Here is a 26530-nt window from a genome sequence, read left to right on the forward strand (position 1 = left end):
GGTATTTGATGTCAAACTGCCTTCTAGTTTAAGGAGTTTATAGAAGTCTATTGTTTGAAGAGTTAAAGCCTGCTGTCTGGACAGGAATTTTGTGGTATTCAGTCCTTTATCATAATACATTTTTCCATTGTGGAGAAAGAACACTTATTTCTTGTGCAGTTTCATAGAGTAATTGATGCATCTGCTTTGTTTGGAGAGGATGCTTATGGCACTTCAACACAGCCCAGTATTATTTTATCATTATTTTTAAGAGATGTATGTAATGCCTCCTATTTATTTTCATAGAAACTATAGCAGATACAAAGAGCACAATAATACTGTTGGATAGAGCAAATTCTTAGCTACAAAACACTGTTTTTCAACAGTCACCACCATTAGCTATGTGTTTTTGCCAGTGATGAACAAGAGCCTGCATGCCACAGTTGCAAAAATCTACGCCAGCAGAGGTGACCCACTGTTGCTGTCATTTCTGCTGAATTGCACCATCCACCCTTCACTGTGCTCACATCCACTTGGTTGGTCACCATAAGCATTCAGCAAGTGTCAGTGAATGTCAGTGGGTGCAATTTTTCTACATGAAGGAATTCAGTAACACATCTTTGCTTCCTATGCACTTCCATGTCAGATGCCATTTTGTCAGACTGCTCCTCTGCTGCCGTCTGTGACATGGCAATAAAATGTGATGGAATATTGCTGCAAAGGCTCAGCCTTACTGCCATACCACCACCATCTGCCTCTGACATCATGGGCTAACATAAAACAGGAGGCATTACTTTTGGAGCAGCCTTGGAATATTTCTAGATCCTCTCCACTTTGTTCAGAAGAGTTTTCCTCTGTTGTCTTTCATGTTACTTACTTTGTTCCTTTTCCAGACTTGGGATGTTTTCTCTCACAATGCCGTACTTCCTGCTCACTATCTTCACACTGTGGTTCAACCAGCTTTCGTGTATATTCTTTGTCTTCAACTATTTCTTTTGGTCTCGTCCAGGTATGATTTCACTACTGAGCAGTCTTTTGGTGGTCTTGGGGATTCCTTCAGAAGATGAATGGCCCCAAGATAAGAAAGCTTGGACTTAACTAATGAGCCTACTCCATTATTCCCTGAAGTCTCAGCAAAGTAGAACTTGTTTTGTGCACAGCATGCCTTTCAGTGCATCGTATTCCTTCTGACACTTGTCGCTACTGGTTTTGATTGCTGGAACAGAAATTTCTCCATCTTCTCTGAACATCCTTCAGCATGTGGGAGGTAACTCATGCCCTGGTTGTTACCTTAGGCATGGAACATAGGCTCATACACATAAGTAACTGTGATTTAATTTGCTCAGACTTGGAAGATCTCTAAGGGGTATGGAGACTGCCTCCTCCCTGATGTACCCCATAGCCTCCTCTTCCAGTCATTTTCATCCACTCTTTTGCTTTGAAACTGTAACCATTCATAGAATCATGAAGGTTGGAAAAGACCACCAAGATCATCTAGTCCAACCATTAAGACATTATGACCATGCCCACTAACCATATCCCTCAGTGCCACTTTCTGTCCTGTTCTCGAACACTTCCAGGGACAGTGACTTCATCACCACCCTGAGCAGCCTGTTTCAATACCGTACTGCTCTTTCTGAGAAGAATTTTTTCTGAATATTCAACCTGAACCTTTCCTGGAACCACACCTTAATGACATTACCTATTGTTCTATTGCTGTTACTTGTGAGATGAAGCTAACCCCCACTTTGCTACAAGCTAATTTCAGGCAGCTGTAGAGAGCAGTAACATCTTCCTGAGCTTCCTCTTCTCCAGAAGCTGCTGCTCTGTTGCTGCTCCCTCTGTGGGATTTTGGTCTGAGTTTCTTCTGGAAAAGCAGGAGAATGGTTGAGGCTAGAGGAATGGAAGCTGTAGTGACGAGAGCAAGGAGATGCTGTGCAAGAGAACAAGTGCTATGCTTAGATCCCAAATAGTAGGTAGGAAGGTAGGAATATATATCTCTGGCACTTTGTCTGACCTGGTATGTTGCAAATTAGGACAGCAGCGCTTTCTGCAATCTGCTACAGCTACCAGTGTAACTATGGCACAGGTAAGGTAGGATGAGCTTAAGGTGTATAAATATCAAGGCATTTCTTCAGCCAGGCTCTGTGTCATGTCTTTGTGCTGCTGCTGCTGCCTGTAGCAGTTTGGGAAAATGTGGCTTGACCTTGCTAGACATGAAGCTGTGGCCACGTGCTTGTAGTTCTGAGTGCTCTGTAGTGCTCTGTTCTGTTTCAGCAACTGCTGACAGCATTTTAAAGCAGTAACACTGTGAAATTAAACAAAGTTGTGAGTGGAAATGGGTGGGGACTGTTTGTCTTCCTCCTGCAGTGGGATGAACTGTGAGCAGCAGTACACTGAGCCATCTCTCAGGGCACAGAGGGCGGTGGTGGTGGTGTTTGCATTCTATTCACATTTTACATGGGTAATATGAGTTGAAATGAAACTTCCTTTTTTGTTTTTTTGCTTTTCTTGCTCTTTGCTGTACGTTGTGCTTCTTGTACCACACACCAAGCCCTGACTCGTGCTGCACTCACCTTGAGCAGGTGAGCAGAGCTCCTTCAGCTTTACGGGCATAGGCACCCTTCAGAAAACACAGCCCTAAAATAGCTGAAGGTCACGCCGACATCGCTAACAGAGCACGCTGACCCGCCGGCTGCTCTCAAACAACTTTCAGCGTGTGACGGGAAGTGCCATTAAGGGCCGCGGTTGTTTCCAAGGGCAGCCGCGCACCCCAAACCCCCGCAGCGCCACGGGACGCCTCCAGCCCCGCCCCGTGAGCCCCGTGACGCGGCCCGGCGCGCAGCCTGAGCGCCTGCGCGTCCTCCGCATGGCGCTATAAACACGGCGGGCGGCGGCCGGGCGCGGGCCCCGAGAGGCTCGGGGCAGGGCTGGGCTGGGCGCCGCCGCAGTAGGACGAGCCGACGGCCGGGGCCCGCCCTCCGCCCGCCCTCTCTCCCTCCCGCCGGCAGGGGAGGCCGGGCCCACGTGGGGCCGCCGAGCAGTAGGCGGCGGCGGCGGGGTGACCATGTGTGCTGGGCGGCGCGCCGCCGGCCGGGGCAGCGCCTGATCGCCGAGCGATGCTGCGGGGCGGCGCGGGGCCCTACGCGACCCGGCCGCCCCCCTCGCCTTCTCTTTCTCCTTCTCCATGAGCGCCCCGGCGACGGCGGCGGCCCCCGTCAGGCTGATGCCCGGCGGGCACCCGGAGCAGCCGCCCGCCGGCTCTCCCGCCGGGGGCCCGGCTCCCGCGTGCGGCAGCCCCGCCGCCAAGGTGCCCGGCTGCCCGGCGCCCTCCGCTCCCTCCGCGGGGCCCCCGGCGGTGCGCGCGGCTGCTGCGGGGGGCCCGCGGCCGCTGGTGGTACCCAAGGGGCCGCCCGCCGCCACCATCCAGCTGCCGGCCAACTTCCAGCTGCCTCCAGGTGAGCGCGTGCCCCCAGCCGCGGGGCCCCACGCGTGTCCTCCCCGCCTCGTCGCTCCGCGTGGGCACACGGGAGCTCGGGCAGCTGGGTGAGGTGGGGAAAGTTGGGACGAGTGGCACCGGGAGTTGGGAGCCGGTCGCTTTTCTGCCCCGTGAGGCGGGTGGGCGAGGTGGGGTGTTCGCTTGCCTTGCGGGACGTGGAGAGCACAGGCAGCTTGAGTCGGGCGCTGTTAGGGGTGCTCGGAGCACCTGAGGCGGATGCAGGGTGGATGTGGAAGCTGCCGCATAAGGCAACTTTTTACGTTCCGCACAAGCTGTTACAGTGGAGTTCTTGTGGCCGTGGTGGCTAACCAGGCCCCTGCGAGCCCTTCGTGGAGCAAAGCGTCACTCTGTGTAAGGTGTGCTGTGAGAATGCTCGAGGGTCTTGTCTTTTTATCACACCTACGTGGGAAATAAGTTAATGGATGTACTTCAACAGCAAAGAGAACGCTGGTGTAGCACCCATACAGCAGTGGTAGCAATGACTTGGGATGTTATCAGGGACTGCCCAGGTGTTCCTACCTGCACCACAGTGACTGATGCCACTACTCTTACTCTCCTGAGGCATGCAGTTGCCTCAGTGCTATTGTTGCTGCAGTTATTTTCTGCCAGGACACCTCCTTTGTTGGAGCATCTTTTTCAGTTACTTCCAGGTAGGATGCTTTCTAAATGGAGGTCTGACTGTACGTTCAGTCCTGTGCTGCTGCTGCATGTTTGCGTTTCCTCTTTTTTCTTTCTCTTTCATTTTTCTTTCTTTATTTTTTTTCAGCTTCTTTTTCAAAGACACGTCTCTTTGGGATTTGTTAATATAAGGGGAAAGAAAGTGTTCAATAAGTAAGTTTTGCTTTGAGTTTTCCAGCACTCACATGTGCTGTAATGTCTGGGTAAGTCAGCAGTCAGGGATGAGTCTAACTCCCTGCCAACTTTCCTCTGAAACGAAACGTGGTGAAAATGTTTGTTTGTTTCTTTATTATTTAATAGTCGGGACTCTCAAATTTTTTTTTTTACATTTGTTTTTACCTAATGTTTTGACTCTCTGGTATGTACTGGCATTCAGTTAAACATCTTTCCATGCAGGTGAAGGCATGTATGAGTAGCTTGTAGTTTGGGAAGTGCAACTTAGCAATAGTTTTTCTTTCTTTTTTTTTTTTCTTTTTTCTCTATTATAGTTTGATATGGGTATGTGGATGCACAGTGCAGAGTATAAACTGGCTTGTGTTGTGGCAGTTGGCAGATGTAACAAAAGTGGTGTTGCCCTTCTGTTGCATCATCTTGTTTTCCTTGCTCTTGGGACAAAACTAAGAAAGAAGACTTTGTGTTGAAAGTTTGGAGGTGCCAGTACTCTACAACATTTTAACTAGAATTTAATACTCCAAAAAGGGCACCGAAGATGTTGGATTTCCTATGAATCAGTGAATGTCTCCAGGAAATGTTTCAGAATGATCATCCTAAGGACAATTTTAAAAATGCATTCTTGCTTGATAAAGTGTTAATGTTCTACCTCTGTCTTTATTACTCATTAAAAATTGAGTTGATGTAAAAATCATCCAGGTGCTTAACTGTAAGATGGTATAGCATTAAAACTAAACAAGTGTTGGACTACTTAGAAAAGACAGTGGAATAAAATACTGAATACTTAAGCTTGCAGAGTTTATTCCAAAGAAATGATAAAACCTAGCCATACGGCCTAAAATGAGCTTGGAAGAGTGCACCTGGCTTTAGAACAGTGACATTCAACCTGCAGTACCTGCGAAAGCTGGTAAGAAAAATGCATGCAGAAAGTATGCTCCCTCTGAACTGCAGTTGGAGGCACTGGAAATGGCTTCTTTTAAGAAAAGGTGGATGACAGCAGCACTCTTATCAGTCATTTTGCAGTACTGGTGAACTTGCAGTCTGGAGCAGGTTTTGCTCTTTTAGAGTTATAGACAGTTGCTGTTTGCAGAAAAGAAAGGCATCCAGGACAGCAGAACTTGACTCTATTGTTTGGGGGGCAGAAAAAGTTCTTGAAAGTCATGGATTTAGGCTATTCTTTCTTTTTCAGCTTCTGCTTTTCTCTTCCTTGCCCAGAGTAAAGCTAAGAGGTGGGAAAGTTAATGTCTGATGACCAGGTATTTCACTCCTCTGAGCTTGGATTATGCTTCTGCCAAGTGCTACTTCATTGAGTTTCCCATGGAAGATCGTTGTGCTTCACAAGTTCTGCAGTGCATACAGAACCATACTTGTTCGTGACTAACAAGGGTATTTAATCATTTTCCTCTACAAAATGCAGGTTTGGGGCTGAATAGCTGGACTAGTGCTGTGTTCCTTTTTTGTCCTTAGAGTATCTCCTGTACCAGCAGTCATGAGGTGGGAGACCATGCCTGCGTGCCTGCGCTATGTTTTCAGCCAAGGACTCTTTCACACACCTCTTTCAACAGGACCGATTCTACCCTGAAGCTTTGGTGGTTGTGTTTTGCCCTTAAAATACTATTAGCTCTTAGACTGGATGATGGGTCTGACTCTTCCTAAATAGAAGGAATATCTATTATCTTCAGTTACTGTTGTTGTTAATAAAAACACTTTTGCAGCATTTTAGAGTTTTGTACTTGATGAACTTGTCTATATGACTTGTGAAGACCAGGTGAGGACAGTGAGTGCAGTGCTGCCAACAACATATGCTTCTGACCCCAGCTCTGGGTGCTGTGGTCTGTGCTGTTCCTCCCCAAACTGCAAATGTCTTGTCATGGACCACATTCTTAACAGGGAATTGAATCCTTGGTTAACTTAAGCTTCCTACTGCAGGAGGAAATTGTTGGGTTGTGCTGTTAAAAGGAGGAAATGGGTAAAGGCCTGGGGAGGAGAAGGAGTGGTGAGGTTCCTGGTTGCCCTTATTGCATTTCTGATTATCCTTCATTATAGCTGAGTAGTGCAAATATATTGTGTTAAGTAATATGAATGTGCTGAAGGGACCATGAGAAATGTTCATAGCTCAGTTTAGTGTCTTTGGGCCTGACACTTTTTTCAGCAAGTGGGAAGTGGAGAAGTAGTGTGAAAATGAGGAGAGCATCATCCTTTGATTTCCTTTTTTCTTTTTTTAAATGCAGTTCTCTGTGTCTGTGTGGATTTTACACTGTCCCTGTCCCTCAAATTGCATACAGATGTTGGAAGGGACAGTCAGTCGTATCTGCTTCTCTCCTGAGGGGACAACACATTGCAGAGCTCATCTGGCTGCTAAGCATCCTCTGTTGTTACCTTTGGATCTGCGTACTGTGATGGGCTTTCTGTGGGAGAGAGCCGGTGTGTCTGGCTCTGGTTGGTCCTGCTGGTGAGCCAGTTCTGCTGGAGGTGTCTACTTCACACATCTGGGCTTGTGTCCTGATTCTGCCTTACTTTAGGCTAGCACGCTGGTGTGAGGCTCAGCTGCTGCACCAAGGCTCCTCTCCATCTGCCTTGGAGGCAAAACAGTGACAGGTACACGTCCTTGGCTCCTGTTTGAAGCTCAGTTGTCTTCACTTGTGTATTTTGGCCTGTCCCTGGCAAGCTTTCTGCTGCCTGCAGCTTATCTGGGCTGATAGCGGATAGCTGTTGAGAAGGCACAACTGAGTGTCGTGGCAGGAGGTGGGTAGACAGTGAAGCAAGCACCTGCAGGAAGGAGGAGGGAGCTGAAGCTGTGTTCCTGTGTTTCTCCTAATTGTGTGGGCTCTAAGGCTGTTTGTGTTGGTGAAGGCAGACAAACATCAGCATCCACCTCTGCAGCCAGCATAGTGGCTTTCCTGTACTGCACTCTGAATGTCTCTTGTTCCATTCTGATGCTGTTTCTTGGTTGTAAAGCGGCATGAGGATGTTTTTGTAGTTGCATCAGTCCTTTGCTTTGGAATAGAAGTGCTAATTTTTAACTACTTATGTTTTAATTGTTTAGGAAGTGGTTAGTCAGAATGTTCTTCCAGCACATCAGGAAGCTAGAGACTTTGCTTCAGGGTATGGAGTTCCTGGATGTGGACAATTTATTGAATTCTGAGTATAAAACTTGTCCTGTAGGTGACCAGTAGGTGCTAAATGATGCATTCTTTCAACCTTTAATATCCCCGTAGTGCCCTCTGCTTAGCAGGCTTACCTGGGTTGATTGAAAACTTCACTCTTCAAAAGCCCAATGCCAGTCAACTCTTTTCTGAGGAGGGTTTATCAAAGCTGTGACAGACTGAAGAACCAATTCAAATTTAACAGTGTGCAAAGTCTTCTGCTGCACCCAATAGGAATTTCAACTGCTCCGTAGGATTTGATTTGAGTTTCACAACTGAATGTGTCTAGCAAAACAGTGCCTTCATATCATTCAACGTGCTGCCCTATGGGAATTACGATTTCAATCTTGGCAGTAGATATAAAGCTAATTTCTAGATTTATGGTTTTCACATAAAAGCAGATGCACTTTGAATACTGAAGCACTGAAATACGATGCTCAGTAAAATTAGTGTTTTAGGCTGTTCCAATCTTAAAGTCAATTGGACTGTATTGCACAGAATTACAACTGTTGATTGGTGAATGTTTAACTTAATCCTTAAAAAATGTGAGCTTGACTTCTATTGCTTTTGTGGTATTTAAAGGGCCCTTTAGGTTACAGAAGAAAAAATAGCATCATCCATGCACAAATAGATGAAAAAATACTAAAGATAATTCAACATTACTTTCTCAAAGACTGATGAAGTAGATAAGCTTTGAGTTGTTTATTTCAAGTAGTTTCAAATAACAGCCTTCTTTAAGTTCTCTTACAGAACCAAGTATTTGCTGTGCCACGTGATGGAAATCTGTGGTAAGCTTATTGAGTAGAATTGCATCTTACAGTTACTTATGCAAGTCTTGCTATAAGTTGCAAAGCTTTTGAGAAGTATAAAAAATGAGTAATTTATATTGTCCTAGGGTTTGTCTTTGTCTTTTGTCATCTGAAGTTTTTTGCATAAAGCTACTTCTCTGAAAATTCTGGTGATTTCTCAAGAAAAAGATGTTTAATTTACAAAGGTGAAAATACCACAATAGAAGGAGGTAATGTACTTGTTCAAATTGTGATGATTAAGGTCTGTCCTGCCATTGCTGTCACCTTAAGAATGAAGTCCTCTGGCAGATCTTTTCTACCAGTATCTCAGGAAAATACTCTGTAATCAAGACTGAAGTAAGGGAAACATGATGGCAAATAGAAAATCCTTGTTATTAATGAGCAAATCTAGTTTCTGTTAAGTCTGAAGAACTCATGAAGCTCAGTCTTCTTACTGAGTAACTTGGTGGAGCAGATGGATGTTATGGCACTTGGTTTTCATAGCTCGTGGTTGCAGGCCTCTTCCAGTGCACAGTCCCAGTTTGTCAGAGGCAGAAGAGATGGGTTTGTTAGTATTAGCTGCTCATAGGAAAGTTTCTTGTGTGGATATTCAGGCAGAATTGAAAGGTGGGTGATGCACTATCCTCTGGTTGGCACACCTCCTGAAGGCTTTCACCTGCAGCTTGCCAACTGGAAGATGCCAGATAGTTCATGTGGAGCCCTCAGTAAGCCAGATCTGTCTATTTGGTGGTGTTCTACAAGGGAATCTTTGTGTTGAAGGAGTTAAATGTATTCATAGCATCATTAAGGTTGGAAAAGACCACCAAGATCATCTAGTCCAACCATCAACTCATGTCTGTAACTGTTCTAAATCATGTCACTCAATGCAACATCTATACTTTTCTTGAAAACTTACAGAGACAGTGACTCCACAACTTCCCTTAGCAGCCTGTTCCAATACCTCACCGCTCTTCCTGAGAAGAAATTTGTCCTAGCGTCCAATCTGAACCTCCCCTGGCACAACTTAAAGCCATTACTTCTCATCTTATTGCTGTTACTTGGGTGAAGAGGCTGACTCCCATCTCACTAAAACCTCCTTTCAGGGAGTTGTAGTGATTAAGTCTTTGCCAAGCCTCCTTTTCTCCAGACTGAACCATCCCAGTTCTCTCAGCTGCTCCCCATAAGACTTGTGCACCAGACCCTTCACATCTCCATTTCCTTTCTTCAGAACGGCTTTTTATAACTTCTCATTACTGTTGAAATATCACACAGTTTGTTACAGTTTCAACAGTATCTGTGAGAGGAGTTAACAGAGAGGAGTTAATACTTCCATGAACGTTTTGCTATCTTCTACAAGAATTTTTGTTTGCTTCATCCTGTTTAGGAGAAGGGTGATAATCAGTGTTAAAACTCAGTGTTAAGCCCCTTGCTTGTCTTACTGAAATATATGAAAATCCATCCAAAAGAGGGGTGAATTTGTACTGTTAGAGAAAATCAAGTGGAATTCAACCTGCTGCTGCTGTTCTCTGTGTGAACTCTAAGAAAACAAAAGTCTCATTGTAAAGCTAATCTGGATTAATTGAGTTAATTCTTCTCTTATTTAAAGGAGACAGAGATCTAAAGGGGGATGATGCTGCCTTGTATTAGAACTCTGTGGTGGTGCCAGTTTTGTTGTTTTTTTTTTTAACCTTCTCTTGATTTAAAATTTTTATACTGTTGAATAAGTTTCCTGTTTCTTTCTAACGACTTCTCTGTAAGAGTGTTCTGGAAATGCGAAGTGCAGGGTACTGATTCTTATGAAGCTGTGCTGCAATGTGTCAGACTTCAAGCTTAAGATTTAAATAATTTCAGTAAGGACTTCAGGGCAAGCTAGAAGAGGGTGTGGTATATGGATTCAGTACCTTTTTGTAGCAGAAATTCTCTAGGAAACAAGGAAATGCCACTTGGGCTCCTTTGAAGTACTATTTCATTGCTATTAGCGGAGTCCTCTGCAAATACACAAAACTCCTTCATGAAATAACTTGGGTCCATTAGAACTCAAAGTCAGATCACTTTATCTATAGACAGTCCTAGAACTGTCTGATTCCTTAGGCAAGAAACCAAGCTTCTTTACTACCAAGTGTAGTAAAGTTGCAAGCAACAGAGATAAGATGCGGAAATGCTGATGGGCAATCATAGAACCCAGGACCTGAAAGATATGGCTCAAGGATGTTCTCATGATATCAGATAAGACTGCTTAGTGGAATGCAGAGTTGGCTTGGAATCCCATATGCTTGCCCATAAAAAAAAAAAAAAAAACAGAAACTCTTGGGATTCTAGTGTAATAAATACCCTTTGAATTTGAATAGAAGCTGTAGTGCCATCTTGGAACTAGGCCTAGAAAACATCTAGAGTCTGTCAGTTATTTACAGCTCCTCCAAGATCCAATACAACGTCCGGGTTGTCTTCAGTGTTTGGTATGGACATCTCTTGTTTGCTATAAATAAAAGGTGCCCTACCTTGCAGATGGGCTGGTTATGTTTTTGTATAGGGATTTTACTGTAACTCTGTAAAATTGCATGGGTATTAATATACTTTCAAATAATGAAGTTTTAACTGTGTGCGCAGTGCAGGAAAACTCTTAATGGGAGCACAGGCCTGTAATCTGTGAAAAGGCGTAAATGCTGCGGGGAGGAGAGGGCAGGACTGCTGGTCTGTGAAACAGATATCTGTCTGGGCACAAAAAATGCATTAGTGAGCAGCTAGCATCCAGCAGTTTGGATAAGACTTACTCATTAAGCTGTGTCTGAAACTTGGCTTCAGATATTTGTGTTTTTAGCATTTTGCTACATTAGAAGTTATAGGCCAGAGCATTGTGGTTTAACCAAGCAGGTGGCTGGCTCATCACCACGCAGTCATTTGCTCACTCCCCCCTTCTTCTTAGTGGGGTGAGGAAGAGAATTAAAAAAACAAACAAGCACCCCACCAAAGTAGAACTCATGGGTTGAGATAAAATTATTTACTAAGTTAGAGAAAAGGAAAATAGTTATGATTGTATGTATATACGAATGTACATAACAAGTGATGTACAAGTAACTGCTCACTATCCTCTGACTGATGCCCAGCTAGCCTCCTGAGCTGTGGAAGAAGAGGGAGAGATGAACTCCCACCCCCCCCTCAAAACTTACTCTGCTTGATATCATGTGGTATAGAATATCCCTTTGGCCATTTTAAGTCAGCTGTCCTAATTCTGTTCCCTCCCAGCTCCTTGGGCCCTTCACTGGGAATGGCCTTGCCTTTGCACAACACTGTTTAGCAGGCAATTGTAAACACCTGTGTGTTACCAACAGTGTTTTTCTCCTAGAACCAAAACAGCATCATATCAGGCACTCTGATATGCAACCAATTCTGTTGCAGCTGAAATGAAGACAGAGTTTACAAGTTCACGTTGTGGTGTTTGTGCGATAGGCAAAGATGCAATCAACTCATTTAAAGCACTTGTGGGGATATGGTATTTCCCTGCACCCTTGTGTTTTAAGCCTCTGTTCTCTTGTAGCATAAACACAAATTAGGATTATTCCCTTTTAATGCTTTTCTTGACGTGGAGATCCATGTACCTCTGTGCAAAACAAGGAGTCTTGAATTAGAAGTAAATGTTGGGTATCTCAAGGTGGTACTGCAAAATCCATGCACTAGTTCCTGAGTCAGTGACACAAATATCCATTAGTATACAAGCATCTCTGGAACAGGGAAACCATGCAAAGGATATCTTCTGGGATAGGCAATTACTGAATTTGTGAAATGACGCGTGAGGAGAATCAACTTCTTTAGGGTTTGTGTATGTGGTGATCTTGGTTGCTGCCATACAAGTGCTGGCTATGGGTTGATCGTGTTTGAATTCCTCCTGCAACTACTGACATCATCTTCCACAGGCTCGTAATGATTGTTTCATGCAGTGAAGTGCTTTATGAATGCAGTCTACTACAAGCTGAGCAAGTCAGTTTGGTCTGTGTAGTGTATACAAGCCCTCTGTCCTGCTTGTCTGGAAACTCTTAAGACATATCACAAGAAATCCCCAAGCAGGAGATATTTGTGGCTCTTCAGAAGATCAGTTGTCCAAATACAATTGTATTCAATTTAGAATAGAAGACAGCATTCATCTTGGTGGGCTAGGTGCTAAACCTAGCAGCTAAACCTCTGTGGTTGCATCATTTTAAGAGTGAGAAGTTACACTTGTCATTGATGATGTCTCTGGATTGGGCTGTCATCTTTTCTTCATATTCAGTACAGGAATTTGAAGCAGACATCCAGGAAAACTCAGTTGGGGGGTGGGTTGTGAGGAATAAGTAGTTACTGTGCATGCTGTAGGATCCATACTTAATCTGAAAAAATAGGACCCCAGCATATGGAGTCATGTAAAAGTTGAGTTGCACAGTATCTAACTCACCTATCCTGTCTTTCATGGTATTTCATGAAAACTTTCGCTATCTGTAGTGGACTTTTACAACCGTCTATAACACAGTGCACCTTGTTGTGGTCACTGTTTAACTAGTCAGTCTTTAATAATGAGCGTTTTAGATCTGTCTTATTCCTAAAATTTGTAACTTTTAAATGACTCAAGAAAAAATTCGTTTTTTTTTTTTTAAAGAATACCTTCAAAGAGAAAAAAATATTTTCAAAGCGGTTGCTTGGATTAGTGCTATTTAGCCCTTTATTTTCTGGATTTCAATTCATCCTAAACAGCCAGACTAAGAAACTTAAAACCAGTGTTCCTTTCAAGTTGACATTCTGTTCCTACTAAAACTTGCTTTTACCTTGTAATATCTTAAAAGCTGTTCCTTTGTTTTGAGTAGTTTGGTAAAAATAGTATTTTTTTTTTTTAGGAATGGAGAGCATTTAAACATTACTGTTGTTTTCAAACTTTTTTGTTGTTTTAATGTTCACTTATTGTTTTGGGATATGCAAGTCTCATTTAAGGCTGTATTTATAATTTTGTTTTTTAGCTGTATTTCAAAGTGAATTTTACTAGAGTTGTGAGCATATCTGATGCCTGCAGCCCTTGTTTCAAAATAAACGAGCAGCAGCTATGGTACCTTGTATTCTCTTAAGTGAATAGGGCCTGATTTAGTATGTTCTTGCTTGTGTTTTATTTAGGAAGCAGGCGTGAAAGGTATGATTTCCTAAGTAGGAGACTTCTTTTCACTTTCTTATGTTGCGCTGCAGTCTACTATTGCAAAGCAGTTCTGAAGAGCTGTTGTGCTAAGCAGTTCTGTTGGAAATCATGTAATCAAAGCGGCGATTCAACATGACAGTTTAAGCTTCAAATCTAACAACATATGGTGCATCTCCACAGGAGCACACCTGCTAGCTAGTGCATCTCAGGTATGTGCAAACTCCTTTTGGATGTTCTCCTTTGGAAGTGGCCTTGACAGAAATTGAATGGTGAAAGTTGCCCTTGTGGGATGCTTTTAACGTTCATTGTTGTGCAGTACTGTTGGGGAAACCCTGGGCTTTGCTTGGTGGCACAACTTAACATTTACTTCCATGAGTGTAGTTTTCTTGACGCTATTCCCTGAAGCCCATGCAGGTGATGTTACCGTGATATAAACAGATCTCTGCCTTAATCTCACAGTGTGTTGTTTACATATCTGGTAACATTTTGCCTTTGATGTCTCTGGTTATAATGAAGAGATACTTGTCCCTCAACTTCATCAGGAATCTGGAAGCTGCTCCTTCCACTAACCTGTGTTTGTTCTTTTTTTTTTATTCCCAACTTGGATGATAAGCACAGCCATGGCTTAGAAAACTCAAATTGGATTCTAATCTGTTTATAAAAAGCTTGGTTTCCTTGGCAGGTATGATTGGCAAAGCATAAACTTGCAGCTGAGTTTTCTTTATTTGAAGCAGCAAATGGGAACTTAATAGACACGGTTTGGTTTTCCATAGCAAAAGCAGCTGTTGTGGCCGGGTAAGACGTGCTGTGAGTAGTGACTGTCCAGCCCTGGTCTGAGTGGTGCTGGGCATCCTTTCTGAACGCTGAGCTCCCAGAGCTTCTTTGAAGGAGAAGGCAGGTCACTGAGGAGAGCTGTCAGGGAGATTTCAGTGTGAGAACTTGTAATGTGGTTCCTTCTGGTTAGCCTCAAAGGAAGCTGAGCTGGGTCTTGGTTGTCAGTTCCTTCCCTCTTGGCTTTCCTACAGGACTGCATCTGGAGGTAGGATTAGTAACTTCACCATTAGGTCATTTCTTCTGTTTCAAGGTGGAAGCAAAGTATCCAAGGGTTGTGGGTTTTTTTGTTTGAAGCTATGGAAAAGTATAACTTGCCACAATCAGAAATGGAAATTCTTTAGATGATCAGTGTTGGTTTGCTGTCAGTTCTTAACATTGGGTTGTAACTGCCAAACTGTGTGTTTGAGGCTTTGAAGTGATGTCTTGTGGCTTTTCATAACACAGATTACAATAGTGGAAGTTTCAAATTTATCTTAATTTATTTTCTAAAGCCAGCCATTTAAGTATTACACCTGCAAGAACAATAGTGGTGGGTTACCATCACATTGGGCTTGTTTTTAGAGTTCTATTGGGTTTTAGAGTTCTATTTTCACTAGTTGCTGCAAAAAGCTATGAACATGAAGAGGCTTCCACTGTATAAAAATTCTGCTGAATTGTACAAATAGAGCAGAATTTAAGTTTGTTCTAAGTGGAAAGGTTCCTGTTATGCCAGAGAGGCCTACATGACTGGAGTGGCCTTGGGTAACTTCTGCTATGGATGCTCTCACCCAAAACAAGCTTGAAGGCATTTCTAACAGCTTTGATGAAGCATGGATGTCCTTTTGTAAACTAATTCTGCTACTAGGTGAAAAGTTGCCTTGTTTCAGTGCATGATGCTGGTGGGTTACTTGACTGTCACAATGAAATGTGTTATTGCGAGCTGTCAGTATTTATGGTGGGAAGGGTTTTTTGTGCTTTTCTTTTAATTGCTCAATAATTTGCTTATAAACTGTACAGTATTTGCATAAGCTTGTTGCCAGTGTTGCTCTTGTGTTAATTTCTTGTCAAGCGGAGCCTGCTGGAAGTGCTTCCCATTGAGGTGACTGGAGGAAAGAGCTGTCAGGGAGATACTCTTCAGACATGATGTTCATTTCTGCTGGAGCTTAACTGAAACTTCGCACCAGTTGTGCAAAAAATAACCATATAACTGTGCTAACTGTGGTAATTATCCTATTGTATGCAGTACAATTCAGAGATATAGCATCTGTGCTACTGTCAGTTTTGCTAAAAAAAAAAAAAATCAAATGATAAAATATCCAAATATATGAAAACAAAGAGCATAATATGTTCCAAATAAGGAATTAAATTAAACTTATAGGCACCTTCTTAAAGAGTAGAGCTTGCACTGACATTTTTAAGTAAGCTGAGAAAGGAAAAACCTAAAACTAGTAGAAGTAATAGTTCTACAGTCCTGGATATAGACCTAGTGCAGAGAGAAATGCTCTTGCTATCAAAGTGTGTGCATCATCAGCTTTCTCTCTTCCCCTGGAATCTGCATAAACATGTGATGCAAACAAGGAAAAATGCACTTTTTCTGACTGACGAGAAATTGCATGCTATGAATCACTGTTGAAATAAGATAGTGTGAAAAGAAAATTGAAAACCAGGTATGTCTTCTGTGATTCCAGGCATTCATGGATTAAATTAAAACATCCATCTGTACCGAAATGTAACTGTAGTCAAGATTTCAGAGGAGCAGGAGAAAGCTGAGTTGTCAGATGGAACAAGTGTTTTTCTGGATTTGCAACTGTCTTGTGAGTCTGCCCTGGCAAGGTTGGTTGAGAATGGGGGGAATCATGTTAGATGTGGCCCTTGCAGTCTTAGTTTGTGTTATTTAAGTAGCGATATGTTGTCTTTTCAGAGTTTTAAGCAAAGTTTTTTGCTGCCTTGCAGTTTCCTCTTATGCTTTTGGGATGAAAAGCTGCTTCTAAGCACATAGCTATAGCTTTGTGTTTATTGGCTTTTTTTGTGTGTGTGTGTTTGCCACTTTAATTATGCTTTTTATTTTAACTGAAACAAAAGAAAAGTTTTAGGCTATATTGTATGGTGTATTTTGACTTCTTTCAACAAACCTCATAGTGAAAAGATTATTCTCTTGATACAGAGTTGTTATACACCAGAAAATATCATGAGTATGCATAGAATATATGGGATTCTTCAGATATTGGCTGGCCTGCTAAAAAATTCTCAGCATTACAGAATTGTAGGAGTTGGAAGGGATGGGATCAGGTCTCCTCCCTGCTAAAGCAGATTCCCTGGAGTTCTATGCAATCCTCAAAGAAAAAAATAAGTTTAGATACTCTTATTTATTTATTGGGATGTACTTATATACTGGGATGTGTGACCAAGTACTATGTGGGGCAGTGATGGTAGCTGCTGTTGAAGGTAAAAGGAGGTGATGTGCCAGCAAAAACAAGCTGCTCTGTAGCTCCTATGAAGGATCTGCAGCAGTTGAGGGCAGGAATCCATCTGGCTTTTTGTGGTTGTGACCCTGATGAAAGACCTGGATTTTCAAGAATCCAACCCTTGTAAGTACAGACAGGGAAGAAGTGGGGGCATTGGTAGCTGAGTGGCTTCCAAATGCAAAGTGGATGACACTGTTGTAGCATGTGATTCTCCTTGGAGTACTTTTAATTGAAAGGTTTAATAAAAAATACTTCTGTTTGTTAATTGTTAAATTGTTGGTCATTATTGCTGACAGGGTGAGAGAAAGGTAGTAGGCTCATTTGTGCTCTGTTGATGTTGCTGTGGGCTTAGATGGAAAATAAACACTAAAGAAACAAAGTAGAAGAGTCTACTTTTTCAAAGAAGTCTTCATATTTGGCTGTAAACAACTTTGATTAAATCCATAAGTTTGAATGTTTTTGGACAGATCCTTGACAGAGGGACATCTTCAAATGTGTGAATAGGCTTAGTTTTCAGTGGGGGATCACTGCCTTCTGTTTAAGGGGATGGCCTTGATGTAGGTAGGTGAACTGGCATTATTCAGGCTCCATTTTCCAGTACAGGCTTCCTCTAAACCGTGTCTTCACCTGTAAGCGTGCATCTAAATGTTCAGAAAATCAAAATGTGTAGAAGCAGCTAACTCTGATAGTGGTGATGCATTTTGCAGACTGAAGAACTGTTTGAAGGGTGTTTACTGTTAAAGTAATTCCAGAAGGTCTGTGTGGTGTGGGGGGGGATGGTTTGTCTTTTTTTTTTTTTTTTTTTTTTAATCCAAATTTCTTTTGACTCAAATGATGAATTGATTTGCAGTTAGTTGTGTAAAGTTTTGATATGACTGTCTGGTTTGTCGCTTGACTTTAGGGGTTGTTTTTGGTCATAAAATGCAGAGTAAAATTGCTGTAGGCTTTTAGTGCTTACTTTTTGGGTGGCTGTTCCTAGGAGTAAGAAACTAAATATTACATTTGCTTATCAATGTGGTCTAGCTATTTCTTCCACAGAAACAGCAAAGCCATAACATTCCTTAATTTCTAACATTGGATGTTTTTCTCCAACAGGAACTGTTCTTATCAGAAGCAGTAATGGTCAACTGATGCTAGTATCTCAGCAAGCAATAGCACGAGCACAGCCTCAACCACAAAATAACACAAGTGTACGACTGTCTGTACCTACCAGCACACCTGCAGTCAGAATATGTGCTGTACAGGTAAATCCCTTACAGGTTTAATTTGTATGTTAACATGGTCATAACAGGGTTTGCAAATAAGCTGTTAAGGGTTAACTAAGCATTTGAATGTGTTCTGAGCAGCGTGGTTGGTGTGTTTTGTACATGAACATCACTATGCCTATCTTTCTGTCTTTCAGACCACTAATTGTTACATTTGGAGTTGTACAAATTAAGGAATTCCTGTTTTACAAGAAAGATGTTTTGTGTTTTTCCTTTTTTTTTTTTTTTTTTTTAAAACCAGCTGCTACCTAAATGGTTACTGCTAGTATAACTGCAGCTTTTTGGTTTTCTGATGAAGCAAAAGGAAGCTGAGAACCTTTCTCTTGTTCCCTTGAAGGATATTTCTTCTCATTCCCTCAACACTGCTGACTTTTTGCTTACATTTTTTATAACGGAAAGTAAGAGTTGATCCAAAAAAGAGACATCTACTTAATATTACCAACATTCTCATCCTTTAATCATTTTATTTTGATTAGGAATTGTGGCTAACTGTCCCTGAATATGTTCTCACGTATAAAACCAGTAGGCAGATAGCTTTGTTGAAAAGTATTCCAAGCATATGGGTTGTATGAATGTTACTTGTCTTTTATTTTATGTCTGTTATTTTATGAGTGGTTTATATCAAGCAAGAACAAATCCTAACTTCAGGGTCTGTTTTGTCACTGGCTTGTCTGACAACTGTTCTCTGCATGTGTATGATTACTATTTGATTACTATTATTACTTTTTTTTTTTTTAAGAACTCTGGCACCCAGTTAATAAAGAAAGCAGTACCTACTCCTTTGAAAACATTGTCTCAAACAACAAATGCTGTGACTTCTACTGTTCAGTCACCTGCTGTTATGCAGGTAGGTGGCAAGATTCATTGTACAGCGAAAGAAGTGATGGAGAGAACTGAAGAAAATATAGATGTGTTCTTGTTATTTCTAACTAATCTGGTTTTCACTAAGCTGATAACTTTTGCTCTTAATTTAATTATGCTTCTGCCAGCATGTGTCAGATCATCTTCCCTCACTGTAGTAGAAAGCGTTCTCACAATGGCATTGAACAATGTGTAAAATAAATAGTCTGAAGATCCATTTTCAGTGCATTTGTGCTCTGTGACTGAGCTCCTCCAAGCTCCAGCTGAAGCTTTTCTGGGGAATGGAGACTTCCTAATGCTTTTATGTTTGGGTTCTCTGATTACTTAGGGGAGGGAAAAGTATAGTTAAGATGGTGCTGAAGGGAAAATGAGCTGTCTGTACCAGTCAGGTTTTTTTTCAAGTTTGAGGTTTTGAGATTTTGTTTCCTTTTTCTCATTATAGGCTGAAGACCTCTGTTCTCCAAGTAAATTAAGTGAATTTAGTAGACAGATTGCAAAAATATGTAGATATACAATTACTGGAAATGTATTACTGTTTTACTACTGTGTTTTTTGTCTTGTTTCTCGTTAGCAGAGTGAAATGATGTAAGACTACTCCGATAAGACCACTGGTACTTGTAGAACATGAGACATAGATCCAGTTGTTTCTCTGTTCCAGGGGACCACGCGTTTTGATATATGTGTGTGCACATGTAATGAAAAGAGAACTGCTTCCTTCTATTCTGTTCTCCCTGTAGGCTGGGGGAGAAATCAGAGATTTTGTTTGTACTTGTTTTTTTTTTGTGACCAAGCTGACTTGAGCAGTAGTAGTTGACCAAGCATTCAGAAAATGAGAAAAAAAAAAAATCCAAGCTGAATGTATGTTCTTGACCTTGAGTGTTTGAAAGATGGAGAGATAAGTTTGCTGACAGCAGTAACTAATAGTCTGACTTACAGATTTGTCCTCCTGCTGTTCTTCTGTATTAGTAACTGAAAACTACCCACAGCTCTGTGATGTTTTCTCTCTTCCTTCTCACTATAGGTGGATAATATTGGAATGGAAGGGGAAACCCAGAGACCTCTTCTAATACATTTTCTATTTCACTTAGAATGAAACCAGTGTATGCTTTGTGTCTGTCAAGAATAATAGTGGGTATTCCTGACCTATTTTTATTTTGGAATACTAGTTTGCAAACCATGTGTTTGTGATCTCTACACAGAGATCTTCGGAATGTAAAAGCAAGAGTCATCTGCTGTACTATCCTTAACACTGCAGGGAAGAGATGGATGTAAAGATTTTTTCCATTAAATGGGTGGAGCTGCATGCATCCTCACCATTTAATGTGAATAAATGTTGCGGATTATTATTCTGTTAACTAATTTTCACTTACATTTGTCTTTGAAAAGGTTCTTCTGTACTTTCTTGGTTCATCTTTGATGTAATTGGTTCAACTTGTGATTTTGTGAAGCGTTTAAAGAGGTAGACGGTATTTTTGGCAAGAAAGTTTGTAGAAACTTGAACACTTCTAATGAGCATACAGCTTGATTTAGGCTGCAGGAGGGATGACTAGGAAAAGTTAATACTGCTATTTTGTTCGGAGTGGCTTTCTCAGAACATGTTTTGCACAGTTTTTGCAGAATGCTCTGCACAAGTCCCTTTTATAATACAGTGAATAAGTGCAGTATGGATATACGCTATCATAGGGCCACTTCAGTGTTAGCTCTGGGGCAGCCAAAAGGAAGAGGTCTGTCAAGGGAGCCTGTATGTAAGGTTGCACGAACTGCCTGTGGAAAGAAAGGAAGAGAGCCCTTGAGCCTGGTTTCCTTGGTGTCAGTGTGTTCAGAAGTCCTAAAAAAAACCTGCTGGTCTTAGCCTAAAATTTTTTTTGAGGTCCAGAAGGGGAATGTTGGTATATTAGTACGTCCTCACAAAAAGTGGGGAACAGTTGAGATGAAATGATAACTTGCCTTCATTTGTCTCTTATCCTGTTTGAAGTATAACCTGGTGTACACTGCAAAACTCCCTCTGGTTGCTGACTCCAGGACTGTTCTCCTACAAAGATGTTTGTTTGTTTTGGTTCCTGAATGTTTGAGCTCAGAGGTTGTACAAAATACCTGCACTTTTTAATTTTTTTTTCCTTCTTCCCAGATGGAATAACATGGTTGCAAAGTATCTAATTAGCGTCATGCTGGGGCACTTTCATTTAGATGCAGAACACTTCTCTTGAAATGACTTCAAAATATGCAGGATTAATGCCATTTGTGTGTGTGCGTGTCTGTGTGACTGTTTCTCTGTTGCTCAAAGTGAGAATGAGAATTGTCAGTAGTGTAAAAAGGTTGAGGGCAGATGACAGAAGTTAATTCCCATGTACTTGTCTTCCTGGGAAAAGGGTCCGGCAGACTTCCTGTTGTTCCCTCCCTCAGCTGATAAAATACTGTTCTGGACCTGATGTGTAAACACACTGGAATTTGCAAGAGAGCAGCTCCAGCAAACCTCATGTTTTCAGTTTTTAAAAGCCCAGGGCATTGCAGCTTGACAGTTCTGTACTATGTCCCCTTCTGTCTTCCTCCCTTCCATCTGTTTGTGGGATTCTCATGCCCAGTTTGCCTCCCTGTGGTCTTAGAGCTGATGAGCTTCATCCTTGGAAGAGGCAGTGGTGGTGGCAAAGATCCTGCAGAGAGCTATTAAAGTGTTATCAATGGTGGGAGCCCAAGCTGGAAAGCTTTCTGGTAGCTGACTGCTTCTTTCATATCAAGCTGGCAGCACTTTGTGGGGGAGCAGGATACACCCAGGAAAAAGAAAATTTAACAAAAGTGCCGGTGTTCTGCTCTAGCTTTAAGCATTTGCTCACTAATTTTCCCTGTCCTGAAATATTTAAAAACATGTTGATGTTCTACACATGCTCTGTCCAGTTCTGATTTTTTAATTTCTTTTTTTTTTAATTGATGATGAGTTAAGTTGGGCTCTTGCATTACCATCTTATGACTAACTGTCAATTAGCAGTGTGATTGCTAAATGAAAGTGATGTTTAAAATATTAGGAGTCAGTGAAAGCAGCTGTGTTGGGCAGATCTGAAACATTTGACCTACAAAACAGCCTTTCTTTTGAAACTTTTGGGGAAGGGCTGGAGGAAAAAACAGTACTTAACTGCAGGCTTCAAATGCTAAACTGAACCTTTGCTTATTTCTGTATTCTATGGCTTCAGTCTGTGGCTTTTTAGTGGGCAACTTGAGAAAATGAAAGAAGTGGGGGACAAAATCTTACTCATGTTCTGTTGTATTAGAAAAATGGTGTGATTGGATGTTTTTTTATTCTAATCAGACCTGAAGTAGAAATACTCATGTTTAGTAGGTTTTCTTTGGCAACTAGTATTTTTTAGCCTAGTTTGCAAAGGAGAAAGGCATGTGTGTGTTGTGTTTTTTCTAAACCTTCACAACTCTCATGCTACTGGAGCTTCTGTATCTGTTGGTAGATAAAAAGATTTGAAAAGGAGGTGAAAGTCTCATACGTGAGTTTTGACAGGGTTTGTGTCTTGATGAATTTGAGACAGATTGACATTGGTTCCTATGAAGAAAAAACAGGAAGAACTACTTAGGTGCTTTTGTTCATCTGGTTTTTGCTGGTGCATCCTTCCAAAATGGGCACGATGCTTTTCATCTGGTGCCTGTGTGATAGGAAACATAAGGAATATCACAAATGGGAGAGGAGCTGCAGGGGAAGAAAGGAATATAAATAATCATCTGAAGTTGTATTTATCTTCAGAGTACTGTCACTTGGCTTAGTATAAAATTGATTAGTCTTAGACTATAGAAACCTGGCAAAGTTTGAACTTTGGTTTTGAACTATGTGTTTCTTCACGACTACTTTTTCTTTTCCTTCACTTGAAGTTACAGGCACTTTCTTTAATATTCGTGGGCTTTTGTCCTTCCCTACCACCCACAGACTTAAAAACAGGTTGGCTGTGGAGGTTCTGTGACTTAGAGAACTAAATAGTCTCTCAAAGGAAAAAAAAAAATCAAATTTCTGAAAATAAAGATAAGATTTGTTCATTTATGTTTTAAATAGTAATCTTGAGTGAGGAGGGAGGATGCTACTTAATATGCTAGCAGAATATAGCATGTGTTATTTGTGCTAGTCTTTGGTTTTAAGTGTTAATTTTTTTTTCTTTTCAGCCAGCAGCTGCAACAGCTAGTGTTACTGCAGTTACTGCTGTAAAGCCTTTGAGTACTGGAACACCTGTAAAACTTCCAGTTACAGGACCACCTGCACAATCCATCTCCCAAAAGGCAGTCTCCGTGAAAGTAGAGGGCACAACAGTAGCACAGACCAGCACTTCAACAGTAAGGGAAAAAAAAAAAAAAGTTTTTAATTAAAAATTAACATTCTCTACATTCATCAGAGGTTGGAGAGCCAACTTGACGTCTAACAGTCTATTTCCACCATAGGAGATGCTAGAGAATGTGAAGAAATGCAAGAATTTCCTTGCTACGCTAATAAAATTGGCATCTAGTAGTGGACCTCAAGCCACTGAGATGGGGCAGAATGTGAAGAATCTGGTGCAAAATCTATTGGTGAGCCTTTTTTTTTTTTTAAAGCAAAGTCTACTGATCTTATATTGATCTTAATGTTGACTTCATAATTTTGTTCCTTCTCTTTCTACTTGTGTTGGTGTGTTGTTTTTTAAACAGCTCAAGTTGTGGTAGAATACATCAGATCCTCCAAAGTATTACATTATAATGTGCATTTTAACTGGATTCCATATTGTAATTTCCCCTCTCATTCCTATTTCATTTTATGCACGCAGGTAACTGACAACAGGAAGAGTTTATTGTTTTTATGTAGTTTTTGGGTCTGAGCTACTCTGTTAGTGTAGGTTTGAGTTCTCAGTAGCAAGAGTTTTGCTGTGGTGATGGTAGTTCAGTGCTTAGTCTGTATTACTGTTTTACTCCAGGACTGAACTGAGTTGCACACTGATGGTGAAGCTCCATTGAAATGAGTGTGAAGTTATCCGTGTCTTTAGACAGTGGGATGGAGAAAATAATGTGATGGCTTGCCAGCCTATTTGCTTGCCTTGTGCTGTACCCCAGCAGAGCTGGACTTTCTTGGTAGTGGTTTCTCCTGGTACTACTTTTCTTGGCATTTGACCATCACTGCAATTTTGGCTTTCCACTTCAGCAGAAGGATATATGTGCTGGTAGAGGGAGATGGCTTTGCAAGTCGTACTGAAGGAATTTCTTAGTCTAGAAAAGCATGGTGTAGAAAGAGGCATAATTTGAGAGAACAGATTGTTTTAAGATGCAGCCTTGCAAAAATCTTTGATTTCCCTTCTCTCACTGCCTTTTTCTTTGTCCCTGCTGGACTATACACTACAATTCCATTGGAGCGTGCTAGAATTAATCCTTGTTGTGCTTACAGTGCTTTTTATAAAGAACAGTAATTACCAGCCATTAATAAATTGTTTAACTGTGCATTTGTTTGCTTTTTGCAGTATTTTTAAAGCACTGTTTTTCTGTTATTCAGTATGTGTGTATGGTGTGAATGCAGAATAAATTAATGTTTCATATGCATGGGGGAAACACATAAGCAGCAGCTGTGAAGTAAAGTGGTCCTCAAGGCAGCATTTCATGGAGTGGGTGTCAAGAACCTTAATGTGCACTGAGATGTGCTGTACCAAATTCCTGCAATTGTATCAGTGACCTGTATCCACAGCCAGACAGGCAGCAGATCCAATGACAAGAATTGAGCTGCTTGAAGTTCTGTTCTTCTGTGCATTCCTAAGTTATTCTGTGAATACCATGGTACCTAAGCCCCCTGCTCTGACCACATAGTTGTTCTGTGGAGGATAGGAGTGAAAGGCATAATTTCTCTGCTGACTTCTCTGGTTGGCAAGAGGGCTTCTCTGTCTTCTGTACCTTCCTGAAGGAAGGAAAGGTCTCACCTGGCAGGGTGAGTAGTAGCCACCAGTCTGAGGCTGCATGCCACTTCATCTGGGTTGCTGGGGCACTGAAGTATAAGGGAGTCACAGGAGTTGGCTGCAGCTTTCTAACCTTCTGAAGCCACTGAAATAGTTGTCTGTGGCAGGAAGAGTAAAGAGTATTGAAGAGATTGATTGAGGGGATTGTTCCCTTAATGGTATGCAGAAGTGATGTTCTGATCTTTCTCTTTCTTCAGAAAGAAAGCATTAAGTATTATGCTTTATTATGCTTTTGTGAGTGTTAGACTGGAATCGTTTTACAAAAGCTAATCGAATTGTCTTTTGTCTCCATTCTATATAAATTTTGATGCTGATAAACTACCTTTATAGCTGTAAGTACTCCTGATGGATTTTGCATATTTCTGCATAAAAGATGTACTCAAAAGGATCAACGTTACTTATAAATTTGTTTCTTTTAGTTCACTTTAGTGAATGCTTGAACGGATATCCTCATGTGTATTAGCAGCTTCAGTGTCTGTGGATGAACAAAGAAACTTAATTTTCTAATACTGTATCTAGGTTATAACATCATTCTATCCTAAAATGCTTTCTTTAAACATACAGGTGGAAAGAAGTATTTGAGTACTGAAAGTGAACAACATCATGATAGTGTAAACTTCCATGAATTGTTGATACACCTGAAAAAAAAAAAAAAAAAAGATTCATACCTATGATTTAGTGTTGCAATTATACTTTCCTCTTAGGAAGCAAAAATTGAACCAGAAGAATTTACAAAGAAACTGTATGTAGAGCTCAAGTCTTCTCCACAGCCGTATTTAGTTCCTTTTCTCAAGGTAAGTGTCTGATTGTGGATATAAAGTATTTAGTTGGAAGGGAGGGTGGAGGATCAGAAAATGTTTTAATTGCTTTCAAATTGTTATTTCCTCCAATCAGCTGAGGAAATGGTGCTTAGCCCAGCTAATGCTGTGTGACTGCTGCGCATGGAAAGACAGGGGTTATTGTGGGGGGATTTCAGAAGAGTTACCTTCAGCTGTATTCTCAAGTTGGAGAGTAATTACTCTCCAGTTATTACTGGAGACAAATCTTTTGGAAGCTGATACATCTACAGTAGAGTAGTTAGACTAAGATGACCTTTTATTTGCTCAGCAAAGCTGTAGTTGCTTTGAATTCTAATACAGAAGAGTGACAACAGAAGCTGTTTTGCAGTATTTAAGCTTAAAGAATCTGTATAACCCTGGCATTCTGTTGTCTGCTGGCTTGTGTTTAATTGCAGACAGTTCTTTCGTTTTAAAAAAAATTCTCATTTCTCCAGAAAGTTTCTGACAGGGCTGCTGCAACTTAGAGAAAATAATTGGGAATAGCTATCTCCATTCAGGGAAATAATTGTATAAATAAGAAAATGCTTTCTTCTGTGTATGTGCCTACCGTACTTTTTAATCATATGGTAGAATAGTTTATTGACAAAAAATGAATGTCTTTGTCATGTAACAGCCACTAAATCCCAGCAAAGTTGGGAAACTTTGTTGTATTTACTTAATTGTAATGTACAGTGTTCTTAGAACTGATAGATCTGTACTTCCTTGACATTCAGTATAGGCACAGTGGTGCATCAAGGAAGAATAGTTAAGTGGTAAAGGTGGAAGAGAAGTTTGCTGGACTTTTCCTGCTTTCTTAATATTTGACAGTACGTACAACAATGGTCTGGTAATGTTGTTACTACTTTGGGCGTCTATTGCTGATCTGTTCAGGTATGGGGTATTTCTGTTATAGTGGCAGCCTTCAAATGCTTTGATAGTAA

At 41.3% G+C, this 26530-nt stretch overlaps 1 protein-coding gene across 5 annotated transcripts in view; it reads left to right on the forward strand.

Moving 5' to 3' along the window:
- Nucleotides 1-2981: 2981 nt before the first annotated feature.
- Nucleotides 2982-26530, forward strand: part of TAF4B (TATA-box binding protein associated factor 4b) — a 74399-nt gene continuing 50850 nt past the window's right edge. For 2 of the 5 annotated variants that reach the window (XM_031612956.2, XM_090137492.1), the window contains exons 1-6: nucleotides 2984-3437; nucleotides 17787-17935; nucleotides 18696-18803; nucleotides 22970-23137; nucleotides 23243-23368; nucleotides 25476-25565. In XM_031612956.2, the coding sequence (XP_031468816.2) occupies nucleotides 3167-3437; nucleotides 17787-17935; nucleotides 18696-18803; nucleotides 22970-23137; nucleotides 23243-23368; nucleotides 25476-25565 (912 nt within the window). In that variant the 5' untranslated portion in view covers nucleotides 2984-3166. Of the gene's footprint in view, nucleotides 3438-3470; nucleotides 4129-13420; nucleotides 13623-15914; nucleotides 16060-17786; nucleotides 17936-18695; nucleotides 18804-22969; nucleotides 23138-23242; nucleotides 23369-25475; nucleotides 25566-26530 lie in introns of those variants that run through there. The other 3 variants (XM_031612958.2, XR_016465143.1, XM_090137493.1) reach the window with 3 other exon arrangements.

The sequence above is a fragment of the Phasianus colchicus genome, chromosome 3, assembly GCF_987193195.1.
Source record: "Phasianus colchicus chromosome 3, bPhaCol1.hap1.1, whole genome shotgun sequence".
NCBI classification, from domain to species: domain Eukaryota; kingdom Metazoa; phylum Chordata; class Aves; order Galliformes; family Phasianidae; genus Phasianus; species Phasianus colchicus.